Raw genomic sequence first — 15,251 nt, 5'->3', positions numbered from 1 at the left:
ACCCCCAGCACCGGATTCCAGTTCTTCAAATCTAGGAGACATCACAATACAGGACATTCCAGGACCACTTCCTAGTCCAGTTTCTAATGGAGTTGGTGTGTCTGTGGGTGGCGGGAGGCAGTGGTTGGAGAAAGGAGGGGGACATAAGTGGCAATAACATGTATCAAGCAGAAAGAAAGAAATGGCACATGCGTATATGTTTCCTGGAGGAGGGAGATGAGCATTACGTTTGCACGACCCTTAACAGTACGTAATGTACATTTGTACACATTTGTAATTATTATAACTCTGTGAGGTAGGCCTCTTGATTTTCATTTTATAAATGGGGTCAGGCGAGGATCAGAACTGTGTAGTAACTTCTCAGAGGTGGGGGGTGAACCAGGAACGGAAACCAGACCTACGGACTCAAATTCTGTGGTTTTCTCATTCCCCAGGGCGAGCCCCTCCCTCCATGAATCAAGCCCAGTAAGGCAGGATGAAACTGAAAGGAAAGAGGCAGGGTGATCTGTGGGTTTATGCTGCTCTTCTTATTCTCCTCTAAGATTTTTCTGAAATTCCTTTAACATCTAAGAAAAACCACATATGCTAAAAAACCCAACCCAACAGCTTGCAGTAGCCTGGGATTCCAGAATAAATACTGAAATTGGCAGGACACATCGTATCCTTCCTCTCAGTGGGTCACGTGAGGACACTGCCTAACATCCGTTGTGCGTGTCTGGGAATATACAATATTTATGTCTCATCCAACGCTCACATGCTTCTTTCTTGTGCCAAAAATGACTGCTGTGTCCTACCTTCTGATCTAATCTAAAAATGTCATCAAAATTTGGCCCCAAAGACCTATAAATTCTTCGTAAGTGAAGGAGACTTGCGTATCCTCCCAGCCTCTTAAGAGAACGGCTCGGATGAAATTATGCCAAGTACTGAGTAAACGGGAGGGGTTTTCTTAGTGGAAACCATAATGCTATGCTGTGGCCACATTTTCACAATACTTCAGGGTGAGAGGGTGGTCCCTCCGCCTGGAGAGGCTGGAAGGCTATGTAACATTTTGTTCAGGGCAAACACAGTCCAGATTCAAGAGTCAAGACCAAGTCATGAGACTCACTGGAGTCAAACTCTGGCACCAGCCCCACCGCTTCTAGGCAGCTGTGCCTTCACCCTAACAAAACCACCCAGAACCTGCCTACAAGAAAAACACAGCAACACCTACCGTAGCACTCTACAGAACTCCACGATGTGGCCTCTAAGGAAACTGATCCTTCAATCCTGAATCTGTTTCCTGAGAGCAGCTGAAGGTGGCTTTTATCACCAAAAGGCTAATAAATGGTGCCGTTAATAATTTTATAACCCATGACCAAACTATTGTTGAAACAGCTAGTTCTTATTGATACAGGAAGATGTTCAAGACCTAGGCGTGGGCAGACAGAGACAGACAAACACTGCATGGTGTCACTTATATGTGAACTCTAAAAAAGCTGAATTCACAGAAACAGAGAGAGCGCTGGGTACCAGGCGGGGGTTGGGTAAAATGGGGAGGTACTGGCCACAGGGTACAAACTTCCAGTTGTAAGATTAACAAGTTCTGGGGATCTAATGTACAGCATGGTAATTACAGCTAATAATACTGAATTATATACTTGAATATTGCTACAAGAGTAGATGTAAATATTCTCACCACAAAAAATGTGTGCAGGGATGAAGATGTTACCTAATGCGATGATGGCAATCAGTTTGTAATATAAAAATCAAATCAACACACTGCACACCTTAAACTTACGCAATGCTGTATGTCAACTGTAGCTCAATGAAGTCGGGGGGAAAAGGAACAGTGATGGTTAAGTGCAGTGTAAGTGCCCAATAAACACTGCTACAGTAAAAACAAAAAAAAGACCTAATACTGGGTGAAGAGGTAGGCTGAAGGACAGTTTTTATGAAAAAATAGCCATCAATATATGTGATAAGAGTAAGACCTCGAGAAATAGGTAAGATAACGTCCACTATTCTCTGTGGGTATTGAGTTTATAAAGGATTTTTTTCCCTTTGTAATTTTTTGCATTTTTACAAAGCATATGTATAAAATTGTATTAAAAGATTTAAAAGAAAATGAGAGCTATTTCACACCTCAAATGAGTTATATGTATCCACTTCTGCTGATTTTGTTACATGACTAAAATTACTGGAGAGGGCTCAGTGAAACCAAGCACTGAAAAAAAAATGTTCAAAGTAGCAGCAGGTACTTTTCTTTTTTTTTTTTAAACAAATGGGCCAAAAAATTTCTAAGAATTTCAGCTACGCCTACAATTACCTTGGGAGTAATCAGTATCCATTTTGACAAGGCAGCTGCATCTGGCATTAGCAGATGTTGAGAAGAGTTTATTAAAATCTGTATCTAGTTGAGAACCCAAATAAGGGAATAATATTTTCCACCCTTTAGTTTAAATGTCTTTAGTTTTGATTAAATCCTAATCTTCTATGCTAATTTTAAATGCTGTACTTAATTTTTAAAAAACTGGATAGATTTCAATTTGCAAAATGTCTGACACATCCAAGTTAAGCTGAGAACTAACAGCAGAGAAGGACATTTCACCTTGCCCGAGGGAACAGCTGAGAAAGTCACTTAAAGACTCACCTTGCCAGCAAGATCCCCTGGTACTCTTCCAGTTGTCTCATGAAGCTGGGGTTGGGCTTGGTCACAGTTCGTCTTTCCTTCACGTAGTCATAGGCTCGGTCCAGATTCCAGCCATATTCCTTCATTGCGTAGGCAATCACAGTAGAGGCCGAGCGACTCACCCCCATTTTGCAGTGCACAAGGCACTTAGATCCGTGTTTCCTGGTTTGGGAGTTGGAGGTAAGGAGCACAACACAACAGTGGGTAGACTTTAAAAACTGGGTTCTAAATGTTTCCAGGTCTCCTGTCCTGCCCTTCCATTGTTTTGCTATGCAATCCAGCCCACCTTCCTGCACTTGTATCCATCTAGAATTGAATGTGCGGGGAGGGCAGGGAATTCAGACAATATTCAATGTTCACATTAAGCCTCTTTAATTCATTCAGCAAACGCTCACCAGGCAATTTACCATGTGTAAAACAATGTGCAAGGTACTGCAAGACACAGATAAGTAAGTAACAGTTTGCCCTAGAGAGCAGGACTCAGTGGGAGAAGCAGACAATTAAACAACAAAATGGTAAATGCAATCCAGCTGGTCACAGACTGTCAGGAGAGAATTTTCATTTTTGAGACTGGACCCCATTTTGTGTGTGGTTAGAGCCAGGCCTTTCATAGCCCCAAGGGCGCGATTCATGGCTGGCACGCTCTTGAGTTACAGGTGTGGCAGTGATTCATCTAATTTATCCAAATGTTCTGAATTGATTCCAGTTCAAGTTCCAGTAAGGGTTCTGTCCCTGGAGGAAAGCACACACCAGATGAAACCAACCCTCCTCTTTCCTCAGATGTAGCTCTGGATATTACTTTTCACAACACCACCACCCGTGCTGTGTCTAGGGACAGGCTGTAGGGCTGGATGGGACCAGGTGACGCACCATGTGGCTTCCTCAGCGAGGAGGGTGGAATGAGCAACGATTTTTTTTTAATGGGGTGGAAGAACAAGAAAACAAGGTTACCACAAAGTGATACTAAAAAACAAAACAAAATGCCTCGATCTTAACATGCCAGCGGATACTACCTTGGATGTGAACATCACTCAGCTGTGCTAATTGGCTAATAACACAGAATCTGGCACAGAATAAGCCTCCAAATATGAGCCTTCTAATAAATGTATGAACAGACTTCTGGACCTGATAATTAGGTCTGTCAGCTGTAAATAGGAACATTTTAAAATCTGGACCAAAAAATGGTTACTCGTATCAGTAGTGTACATAGGCTGGAATTCTTCCCACGTGGCTATTCCAATAAGTTAAAAAAAAATCCACATGTCAGCCCAACAGGGGAAATCTATTCATTCACTCACTTACTGTATTACCATAGACAAGCTTCCTTCCGAAAGCTTATTATCCTTTTGCCGAAGACAGAAGCACATGAAAGAGTTAAGTACCAGTGCAAGGAGGCATGAGTTTAAGTGCCAAAATGAGTGAGCCAGATAAGCTACAGGAATGCAGAGAATGGTCTGGAACAAGTGAAACAGTCTCAAAGGAAGGTAAGATTAACCTCCAATCTGTCAATTAGATGCAACACTTTGGTGTTCTAAAGTTGGTGTTTTGTGTGTCTCTGTGTGCGTAGATTATCCCAAATGACTAGGAAACACTTGTTTTGTTTATGGCACCACAGGGTTTTCATTTATCCTACAGCTGGGAAGGATATGCACAGTGACCCAGGTGGAGTTCAGACACGGGCTCTATATGCCCCTATCAAGCTCTGACAACATTAATGCATTTCAGGTCTATGCCTGCAGGCATGGAAAGTGCTCAATCTTGGACAATCCTAAGAAAATACAATTATGAAATCCACTCCCATGAAAACATTCCATCATTTTGAATTGGGCTTTTTCAGTGGATGGCTTCTAACTCACATAATGAAGGATCTGAAGTCAGTTCTCACCTAACCCAATTTTACGAGTACCTTTCAGGTTTAACACCCACCCTGCAGCATCCCCCCGCCCTCCACGCTAGATTGTCCAGATTAAGCCTGGCATCACCCTAGGAATCCTAAACCCACCCATTTGTATATAGAATCTGGAATTCTGGGCCCTGATTTAGAGTGAAACACATGAGCTACCCAGGGTGCCATTTAAGGAGGCACTCACTCTCACGTGCTGACCTGAGCGTGAGTGCGTATCTGCTTACATGTAACCTGGGCGCCTCATGTACCTCCCGCTAATCCCAGCCCTGCTGAAATCAGCCTTACTGTTCATTGGGCCTGGGGGCGTCACCTTGGACTCTCGTCTCTTTAGCTGTGTCTCTGACAACTTGCCTAGTCTTTTCCAGTCCTCTTTCCTTAAGACTAGTCCTATATCCGTGATGGACTCTGAAATGGGATGTGATCGTGGTTCTTCAGCACTTATTACTTAACCTCTCGGAACCTCATCTCTACAGTTTGTCCACATCGAAGGATGACAACATACGCCTCTCCGGGTTTTGGAAAATATTACATGAGAGAATACATGTAAAGTACCTGGCACATAGTCAGCATTCCGTGAGTGGTATTTATTATCGGGAATAATTTAATAAAAGGCTTCAAGAATACGAAATGCTGTTTCTGAGAGAATGAGACCAAAGCTAGAGTATGGGAATTCAGGGTAACTAAAGGAAGAACTGCCTGATCATGACGGTCCTTAAGAGAAGTATGGGATCATTCTTGAAGGAGGACTTTAAAAACAGAAGTGTTTCTCATCTGCTAGGGATGATTTGAATGTGGTCCCATCAGAAGGGGGAGCGTGGCCAACATGCTCATTTATGGTTCCTTCTATTGAGGGCAGAGAGGACTGGCAAAGTGATCCCCAGGGACTTAAAAAGAAAAAAGTCAGTGCTGATACAGTAATACTAATTTACACTCAACACTAAAATAATACCATTAAAGAGCTTCACTAAAAGGACCAATTAAATTTTTTAAAAGAGACCAATTAATTTAAGGAAGACACGAATAGAAAGGTCAGAGAAAAATTCCACTATTTAGAGTATCATAAAAATAAAGTTAAAAAGAAAAGAAAAGAAAAGAAAAGATTTCCAAAGCTCGGCTACGTTTATCTCTTGTCTTCAGAGAGGAGGACCCAGTATTCCATCTAACTGGAATAATAATTTCTGTTATATAACTTCCAAACGTACCCACTGGCAAATTAAGCATTTCATTCAGAATTTCTTTTCTCATTTCTATTTCTTTTGCTGCCACTTAAGTTAATTTACTTTAACTTTTTCGCTCAGTGGAAATAGTCAACATGAGGTCATTTTCTTCCAGGGGTTTCACCTACTTAAAAGAAAAGTATTAAGTCGCTAGTCATCTTTTCCCTAGGATTAAGAAATCTCTTAATTCTTCACAGTTTCGGGTACCCCCTCTTGTAAGAGAGCTGTACTTTCGTTTTAATAAAAATCTTTGCTCCCCTAAGGAAAAAAACAAAGAAAGAAATCTCAGGATTCTCTTGTTCTTTATTTCCTTTTTCCTCGAGTACCATCAGTAAGTTATCTACAGCCTTTAGGCCCCAGCCATGTGTGGGCTGCAATAGGGGTAAGAATACGGGTTCGGGACCCGTTACTCACTTTGCTTTAGAGATGAATTTGTACGTGTCATTCCAGTAAGCCAGGAGATCCGTTGCTTCTTCATCATACACCCGAATGTTATGGTACTCAAAGAGTCCTGGAAAGAAGTTATCTATCTCTCGAGTGACATTCAAGATATACCGCACCCTGTGAGGAAACCAAGGGAGAATATGGGCTCTATTAAGGCTAAATTCAATTTCTAGCACCGTTTTCTTATTTAAAACTTGTTCACTCCCTAGGCTGAAATTAAATAGACTGAAGAAAGCTAAACAACTAAGAGGCTGTACTTACTTAGTACAGAAACTGTATAACAGGATCCTGAGCATACCTGGACACCAGGGAGATATGAGCAGAAAAGTTGTCTACCAAGTTCAACATCTAAATGCCATTTTTAGTTTATGTATAGTTAGTTACACAATCTCATTTTTGATAGTCTTTTGAAAACAGGTCTCGTATTTTAATCCAAAGAATCAACTTGAGGCCCATGATCTGAAAATTCCTCTTCCCACAACTAAAATTACTGACAACATAACTTATTTCTTAGAAATCGTTTGTATTAAACCATGTACCTCAAGAAAAAAAAAGACAAACCAGAAAAGAAATATTTTCCTGCTCTCTTCCTAAATGCTGGATTATCAGATTTGGTCTATTACTCTCTCTAAACCACATGAAATGTAAATGAGGCCAGGACTGGGAGGGTCAGAAGAAAGTTGGATTTAAAACTCTTAATTCTCTAGGCTGCATTCCTGGCTGCTATGGCAGCAAATGTGTCTGAGAGTTCTCCCATACGTAGGGGCCTGTAGAAAAGGGTTTCAGTATCTTCTGCTCTCTCTCTCTCTCACTGTGCAATCTCAGTAAGTGCTTGGGTTTAATTTGCCAAATGGATTATCTTTTCTCAATACTGCGGACTTATACATCACTGGAGTTTATTCCAACAACCCAACACAGACTCACTCATTTCTCTCTGCAGAAGCTGCTTCCTTCTCAGAACCACACGTCGGGTTCTACAAACCCAATCTCTGAAGTCAGAGAAATAACTACAGAAAGGGAGCGCCACTGCTAACCAATTCTCTGGTTAAGGTTAAGAGACTAAAATTTTTCTGGGACATGATTTGAATCTGTTTCAACTTAGCATTAAAGTCCATTACTACAATGGATTTTTTTCTTTTTGATTTAAAAAATAAGCACATGCAACTGTGGGAAACAGTTTAGCAGTTCCCCAAAACGTTAAACATAGAGTTACCATATGACCCAGCAATTTCTCTCCTAGGTAGAAACCCAAGACAAAGGAAAATATAAGTCTACCTAAAAACTTGTACATGTACATAGTAGTATTAATAATAGCCGAAAAGTATTAATAAAAGCCGGAAACACCTAAATTTCCATCAACAGATGAATGGATAAACAAAATGCGGTGTATTATGGAATATTATTTGGCAATAAAAAAGGAACAAAGTGCTATTAGTACATCTACATTAATAAACCTGGAAAACATAATGTTAAATAAAAAAAAAAGCATTCTTAAAAAAGCACTTATTGTATGATTCCATTTAAATGAAATTTCCAGAAGAGGCAAATCTATAGAGACAAAAAGTGTGTTAGTTTCTAGGGCGTACAGGGAAGAAGTGAAATGGGGGTGACTGCTAAAGGGTACAGACCTTCTTTTTATGGGCTGAAAATGTTTCAAATTGCTTGTTGCACAACTGTGAATACATTAAACACCACTGAAGTGTACATTTTAAACGGGTAAATTGTATAGTATGTGAATTATATCTCAATAAAACTATCAAGGAAAAAAAGGCAAGCACACTTCCCTAGGCAGCCACTACCAAATGGAATTGGCCTCCTTCACACTTCTTGGCCATCTCTACATGGAGCAGCACTTCACTTGGGGTCTAAAGTCAGTAGACTGGCTGAAAATGGCCTTAATGTCAAAATCACATTAGAAAATCCCTTAAATCACCCACAGGGGTCAGTATTCATGTTTTTGTGTATAGATCTCTGAACTGTAATTCTTCACCCACGCGAGGTTAAGAACCAGTAAATTTAAGAAACAAGGAGATATCTGACTATCCAACCATACTGTCTTACGTATCTGTGTTTTATAATTTAGCCTTATAAATGGAAATGAGACGAACAGTTCTCATCTCCAGCTGGAGTTGTAAGTCAAACATCAGCGCATATTCTAAAGTCAAAGAGTGTGTATGAGTGATGTGATACCAATGCATCTGGCACACACTGCTATAGCAAATCTCAGATTTCATATAAAACACGGTATCTAGGTTAGGTGGCAGTTTTCCGCAAGTCAGGATGTCGATTTTTCTATCATTCCTTCAGCTTTACTGAGCACCCTCTTGGTATAAAGTTCTGAGCTAGGTAGACGTGTGTTTTACACAAAACTAAGATATAGTCTCTGCTTTCAAGAACTCTAGACTTAATCCATATCAAGTTAAACTTTCCAAATTCTATTTATTTTCGTATCTTAAATTAAGTAGCCAGATTTCCCTCTTGGAACACTTTTAAATAATCACTTGGCTCAAATCCTGCTCCCAAGTTGATTTTAGCAATTATGAGATACCTTTCTTCTGGGAGAAAAGTTGGGAGTATGTGTCTAATCATGTTCAAGATAGCCAGAAGGCTGACTTGCAGCTGAGAAACAGGCAGCCAGCAAACCAGCCAGGCAGCCATCATTATCTCTGAGGCTTAGTAGGTCTGATCTCTATCCACAATGGAGAGTTAGCACGGCCAATTTCCACACATGACTTTCTCTTCTCTTTTTGGAATGGTCTGACCTCCTAAGGCCAAATTCAATGAAAAATTCAGGCAATAGCTAAGAAGTAGAAAGGGAAGAATGGCAGCTTTCTGCTTGCTGAATGTTCAGTATGGTCTCAATGGCTACAATAAAAATAACCATGCTGCTCAGAAGCACATTTCTTAATACAAGGTAGGTCTTGTTCAATTCAGAAGCTTGTTCATTTTATGTTTATAACCTACTTAGTCTTTAAGAACTTTACTATAAAAGGACAGGGACTGAGTCTCATTTGTCTTTGGATCCCTAGCACCTAGCACTGTGCTTGGCCCACAGAAGATGCTCAATCAATGGTGAACAGCTATGAACCCAACATACGCAGAACTGTGTACGCTTACATAAAAATAGGAACCAAAGGCAAAATTCTGGAAACAGTAAAAAGATCAGTGGGTGCCGTGGTTGGGGGTGGAAGGACAAATGGGTGGAGTCTAGAGGACTTTCAGGGCAGTGAAAATACTCTGTGATACCATAACGATGGATACATTATACATTTGTGCAAAGCCATGGAATGTACACACCAAGAGTGAACCATGAGTTATGAACTTTGGGTGATTACGATGTGGGCGGATGTTGATAATGGGGGAGGCTATTTGTGGGGTGGGGTTTGGCAGATCTCTGTGCCTTCCCCTCAATTGTGCCATGAATCCTTAAATTGCTCATTAAAAAAAAAAAAAAGGAACCAATAACCGCATTTGTTTCTTAAATGGCAGGAAAGGCTTGCATATTTGATTTTGAAAGCCTTTCCACTGAAATAGTTGTTCTTGCTGGGGAGGATGAAACAGTGGCAGAATAGCGGTTTTAGTTTTTATGAGATTATACCTCATTAGAATCAACAGGAAGTAACTCTTAAGCTTAAAGTTACTCTTAACATCTCTTTGACTGAAAAGGGTAAAGATAAAGCAGTGATGCTTACTTACCCTCGGTTCTGTAAATCCTCTAAGTTCGAGGCATTCCATTCTGAGCCCTGTGGAACCAAAAAGACAAGGTTATGCAGTATCAGCAAATGAACCCAATAAAATAGTTGAACAGGAATCCTGTGAGAGAAGAAGCACGTTTCTAAAAAGAAGGCCAATATTATCTACTGAGTTTCCTTTCCTCTCTATGTGCCAGGTACTTTCTATATTATCACACTTAGTTTTCACAAATGATAAAGTTATCTTCATTTTTACAGATAAGAAAACCAATCCTTAAAGAATTCAAATAATTTTTGCTCAAGATCACATTGCTGGAAAGGTTGTTTCTGACCATTCTCCAATCTAAGTTAAACATCGTCTATTATTCTTTATAGTACTCTGATTTTTTTCAATAGCATACATCACAATTTTTACTGGTATATTTTTTATATGTTTATTTACTAACTCTCTCCTCCACTATAATTTAAGCTTCTTTTGTTCCCTAGGAAAACCCCTGTATACTGCCTGGCACCTGGCAGGTATTCAATAAACATTTGTTGAATGAGCAAAGTGGAACTATAATGAATTAAACCTAGATTTCATTCTAAAGTCCACATTCTTTGTAGTGCATTATGCTGCATGTAAGGAGTTGGGGGCAGGAGTAGTGTGCGTGTGCGTGACTGCACATGCGTGTGGAGGGTGAGAGAGTGAAATAGCAGCTTCTGTCAAACTAATGAGGGGAACATGATATGCAAAATTTAAAAGGAGGTTCTATAGATTATCAGGAAGATACATCAGTTTTTAATACTTCGACACATTTACTTTCTCTCTCCTCTTCCCTTTCTTTCAATATATATCCACTTTATTCCCTGACCCATTTGAAAGCAATTTGAGAATCATGACACTTTGATCATGTATCGTTTAAGAACAAAAAATTCTCCTACATAATTCCATTTTTACAACCAAGAAAGATAACATCAATAAAATAACAATCTAATACATCATCCACATAGGATTTTCAAAAATTGTTCTCCAAATGTACTTCATACGCACTCACTCAAGGATCATACTTTGCATGTAGTTGCTATGTCTCTACCTCTTTTAATCTAGAATGGTCTATCCTTGCCTTCATTTTTGTCTTTCATGATATTGACATTTTATAGACTACAGGTCTGTAATCTTAGAACTCCCCACAATCTGAATTTGTCTGAGTGCTTTCTGATGACTAGATTCAGTTCCAACATTCTTGGCAAGAATATTACAAGGGTGATGTGTACTTCCTACTGCATCAAATCACGAGGTACACAACGTCAGTTAGTCCTATAATTGGTCACGCTGACTTTGAATTCTTGGTAGGTACCGTTGTATCTGCCATATCCTTCTGTCGTAAAGGTTCCTTTACAAATAACTAGTAATTTTTAGGCATTAGTAATCTTTGAAGCCATATGAACACCCTGTTTCACAATAATCTCTTACCCTATGGCTTCAAGATTAATTGCTGATCTTGCCCAAATCAATTATTTTACGGGAGTTTACAAAATGATTTTCTAATTCTATCATTCCTTCTGCATGTTAGCTGGTCTTTTTCTGTAAAACAGCTTCATCTAATCCATCTTTCCAACCTTTCAGTGTCACTATGGACTTCCTTTTGTATTTAGTATATTGCAATCCATTACCATCATCTATGTATATTTTTTGGACACTCAAATTGTCCTGAATTTGGCCTGTGGGAATCTCTTCAAGCAGGAGTCTTTCGATATGACCCCATTAGTCTTTAATAATTCCTTACTTTCTGGTACAAAAAAATCATTCCCGATTCACTTTGTGAGTGAAATCCCCACAATTTCCCCAAGGGGTCCTGGCCTCTTTTGGTGAAGAATGGTATTTTCTAATCACGATCTGGGCACTAGGTATGCTCGTAACTACTGGGTGTCACTGCTTCTAAAACTTTTCAGGGGACAGATCTAGGAAATAGCTCCAAAAAATATTGAGTTTATACTGGTACCTCCTATTCAAATTCAACATTGCAAGGTCTTCCTCTCTTTCTTGCCGCTCCCCCATCACATATATCTCCCTATTTCACAGTGAGAACCTTGGTTCCCAACAACTCATTTGCTCTATTTACAAAATACTTTCAACAGTATTACACCAATACCACAACCAGTAACAAACCTGTTAAGTTCAAATTTTCTTTGCAGTTCCTTTTTATCCTTATTGTACCCCACTAAGGGGGTACAGAGAATTATGCATAAAAGTTATTAGAATTAATTTCTGTGAGGTTATCCATTTCATATACATTTGGGTTCACTGATCCTGTTTGTACTCAATTTTAGGGTGTGCTTTCCCCTTTCTTTTTGAGTTTTTGAATATGCTAAACTTTTACATAGCTGAAAATCAAGTTTATTTAAAAGTAAACTTGAAGTCTTACTCCCACCCCTATTTCTTCAATCCCCATGGGTTACCATGTTTATTAGTTTCTGGCTTATTCTACCTATGTTCTATTTTGAAAAAAATATAAGCAAATATATATACTCATTACCACGTCTTAACTTATACAAAAATAGTATACCACATATACTTTTTTTTTTAATCTTCACTTTAAAATATGTAAGCCACTCTATATTACAGTTCAGAGAGATCTTCCTTATTCTTTCTTACATTTGCATAGTACTTCATTGCGTAGTGACAATAGTTTATTCAACAAGTCTCCAATGAATGATGTTTCATATTTGTTGAAGCAAGATTTCTGGGTCGAGGACAAATGCTTAGTTTTATTAGACATTGCTAAATCCCCCTCCACAGAGTTTGAAACAATTCTGCATTCTCACTGGCCATGTATGAGATTGCCATTTCCCCCCACAGCCTTGCCAACAAAATGTGTGTTTAAGCTTTTGAAATCTTGCCAATCTGATAGGTGTGAAATGTTATCTTAGTGTAATTTCAATTTGCATTTTCACTTAAAAGTGAGCAATTTTTCAATGTTTCAGGTCCACTCTCTATCTTTGAGCTACCTGTTTGACAAGGCAAACATTTAAACATAAGATTTTTACCTATTTCAGAATTATACGTTAAATGGAATTTAGCATTAGCAGACTCAGGTTCAAACCCCAACTTCCCACGGTGAGGCACTGGGCAAACTGCTTCACTGTCTTCACTTTCCTTATCTATAAAATGGAACACTCCTTCCATCTCAGTCCTATATATCTACTGGGTACCTCCCCCTCAAATTACAGATATAAAGTTTCTCCCAATTCCTTTTGCCATGTGAGAATACAAAGAGAAGCCTACAACCCGGAAGAGGGCCCTCACTCGACCATGCAGGTACCCTGATCTCAGACTTTCAGCCTCCAGAACTGTGAGAAATAAATTTCTGCTGTTTATAAGCCAACAAACCAACTCCCCGTTTCTCCCATATACAACCCTCTCTGTAACAAGAGCTCTATTAACTTGATGCTACACATCCCTAGTAAAGGGACAAAAACCCGTATGTAAAAACCCTCTCTTCGTTCTGAATCCTCTTCCAGACACTGTCCTTTAACCCTCCCCTTCAGAGCCAAGATCCACAGGAATGTAACCTAATATTCACTTTCTCGGGTTCCTCACTTCCCATGTGTCTCAGCCCACAGCACTGGGGCTTCTGCCCTCACCACTCTTGCTAGGGTTACTAATGACCTCTTCTAATTGTCTAATCCACGGGTCCCCTTGTCTAATTGTCTAATCCATTGGCCTTTCATGAGTATCCATCTGATATGGTTCATCACTCCCTCCTTATGGAATTACATTACATGCCACAAATACCTAGCTTCATGCCTGGCAAAATAAAGAGGATCAACAAATGTTTGTTGAATGAATGAATGATCGAATGAGATAATAAAGCACTTTAAAAATTGTTGGCACTGTCACCATATTACAAGTGATCTGTAATTTGGTCAGCGAACTGGGAGATTGCAACTGTGCTGAAATTCCAGTAAGTGATGGACAACTCATCTTTTCTCAGCTGACTTACTTTCAAGAAAATATGGAAGGTTCTGACGGCTCTGTGCTCAACCTTAGAAAACTAGCTCCCACACCAAAGGAAGAGACAAGAACTACAAAGGAGTTCAAGGAGACAGAAGCCGAGCAACAAAGGGTTGAGTAGCTAACCTGGAGTCAGGGACATGGGACCACCTAACTTCTTAATTTTAGAAATCTAACTCCTCTGAGGAACTGTCCAGATGCATGGAAAGAACCCTGATGTGTGGGGAAAAGCCCATGGCTTTCATCTGCCTGTCCACAGAAGATTCAAACTGACAGTCTGAAATGATACACAGCGAGAAACAAAATAAATTACAAGCCCTGGCCACTGACTCAGGGAAGCCCAATAGTGAGTTGGGTTGTGGTTGGGGCTGCTTCCACTTCAACCAGAAAGAAAGAACTGGAGTCCAAGTGGTGTAATTACTTTTCTGCCCTCAACACACATGCCATTCATATTAGTCCCGGGGGTCTTTCACAGACTCAATATGTATATATGTATTTTTCCCCCTCCATGCTTCTTAGGCTGACAATGACACAATTTCATTGAGGTTTTTACTATGTCCTATGTCATTATGCAAAGCATTTCTAATTTTCCTGAAATGTGAAATGAGATCTTGGGACCATAATATATTTTTAAGTTAAGTTTATTTACACCTTTCACTGTGGTTTCACCATACTGCACCCTGGCCCAAAGACCCAAGTGACTGATTTCTTTTCAAAGGTTCCAAGCAAAATAGGAGAACACATTTATGGCAAATGAGGAGGAGTGTCCTAAGGGTTCTGCTAAGATCAATACAACTTGACATAATCTCTGAGGACTGGTGTGCCTGCCCATGTCGTCCTCGTCACACCACACCTACGGCCTCCACGCACTGAGTCACATCACCATGACAACAAGGCACAAGCTCTCTATTAACTTTATGCTACACCTCTCCAGCAGAGGCACAACAATCATGACGATGATGAAAATAGCCCACTTGATTACTGTCTCATCTATTCACAGATCCTCCATTCCTCTGTCCCTACTGTACAAATAACTACCAACCTGAGGCTTAATTTTTCTTTGAAAAAATAGGCACTATTCTAAAAGGATTTGTAACGTCAAATCTTGAGAGAGATAACGATCGGCAGTAAAAATTTGGACTAGGTTTTTTCCATGAACACATTGGTTGGTTGTGTGTCTAATACTCCTGTGCTTCCCTTGTTTAAGAAAGCAGCCTGCCTGTGTGCAAAGGGTCTCTGTTCACATCTAGCTTTTTCTCAGCCAAATCGGACAGCCTCCAGGAGAGCTGTTGATACAGAGATTCGGTTGGGCAGAGGCGTCCAGCCC

The 15,251-nt window shown here is 39.8% G+C and overlaps 1 protein-coding gene across 4 annotated transcripts in view; it reads right to left on the bottom strand.

Annotated features, from left to right (window-relative positions):
* Positions 1–15,251, bottom strand: part of SSH2 (slingshot protein phosphatase 2) — a 223,431-nt gene that overhangs the window by 15,374 nt on the left and 192,806 nt on the right. For all 4 annotated transcript variants that reach the window (XM_033089164.1, XM_033089166.1, XM_033089163.1 and 1 more), the window contains 3 exons: positions 9,932–9,978; positions 6,206–6,352; positions 2,630–2,830 (listed from right to left, as the gene is read on the bottom strand). In XM_033089164.1, the coding sequence (XP_032945055.1) occupies positions 2,630–2,830; positions 6,206–6,352; positions 9,932–9,978 (395 nt within the window). The remainder of the gene's footprint in view (positions 1–2,629; positions 2,831–6,205; positions 6,353–9,931; positions 9,979–15,251) is intronic.

Source organism: Rhinolophus ferrumequinum, chromosome 21, assembly GCF_004115265.2.
Source record: "Rhinolophus ferrumequinum isolate MPI-CBG mRhiFer1 chromosome 21, mRhiFer1_v1.p, whole genome shotgun sequence".
NCBI classification, from domain to species: Eukaryota; Metazoa; Chordata; class Mammalia; order Chiroptera; family Rhinolophidae; genus Rhinolophus; species Rhinolophus ferrumequinum.
The sequence above is the reverse complement of the archived record's forward strand: the minus strand, read 5'-3'. Positions and strand labels throughout refer to the sequence as shown.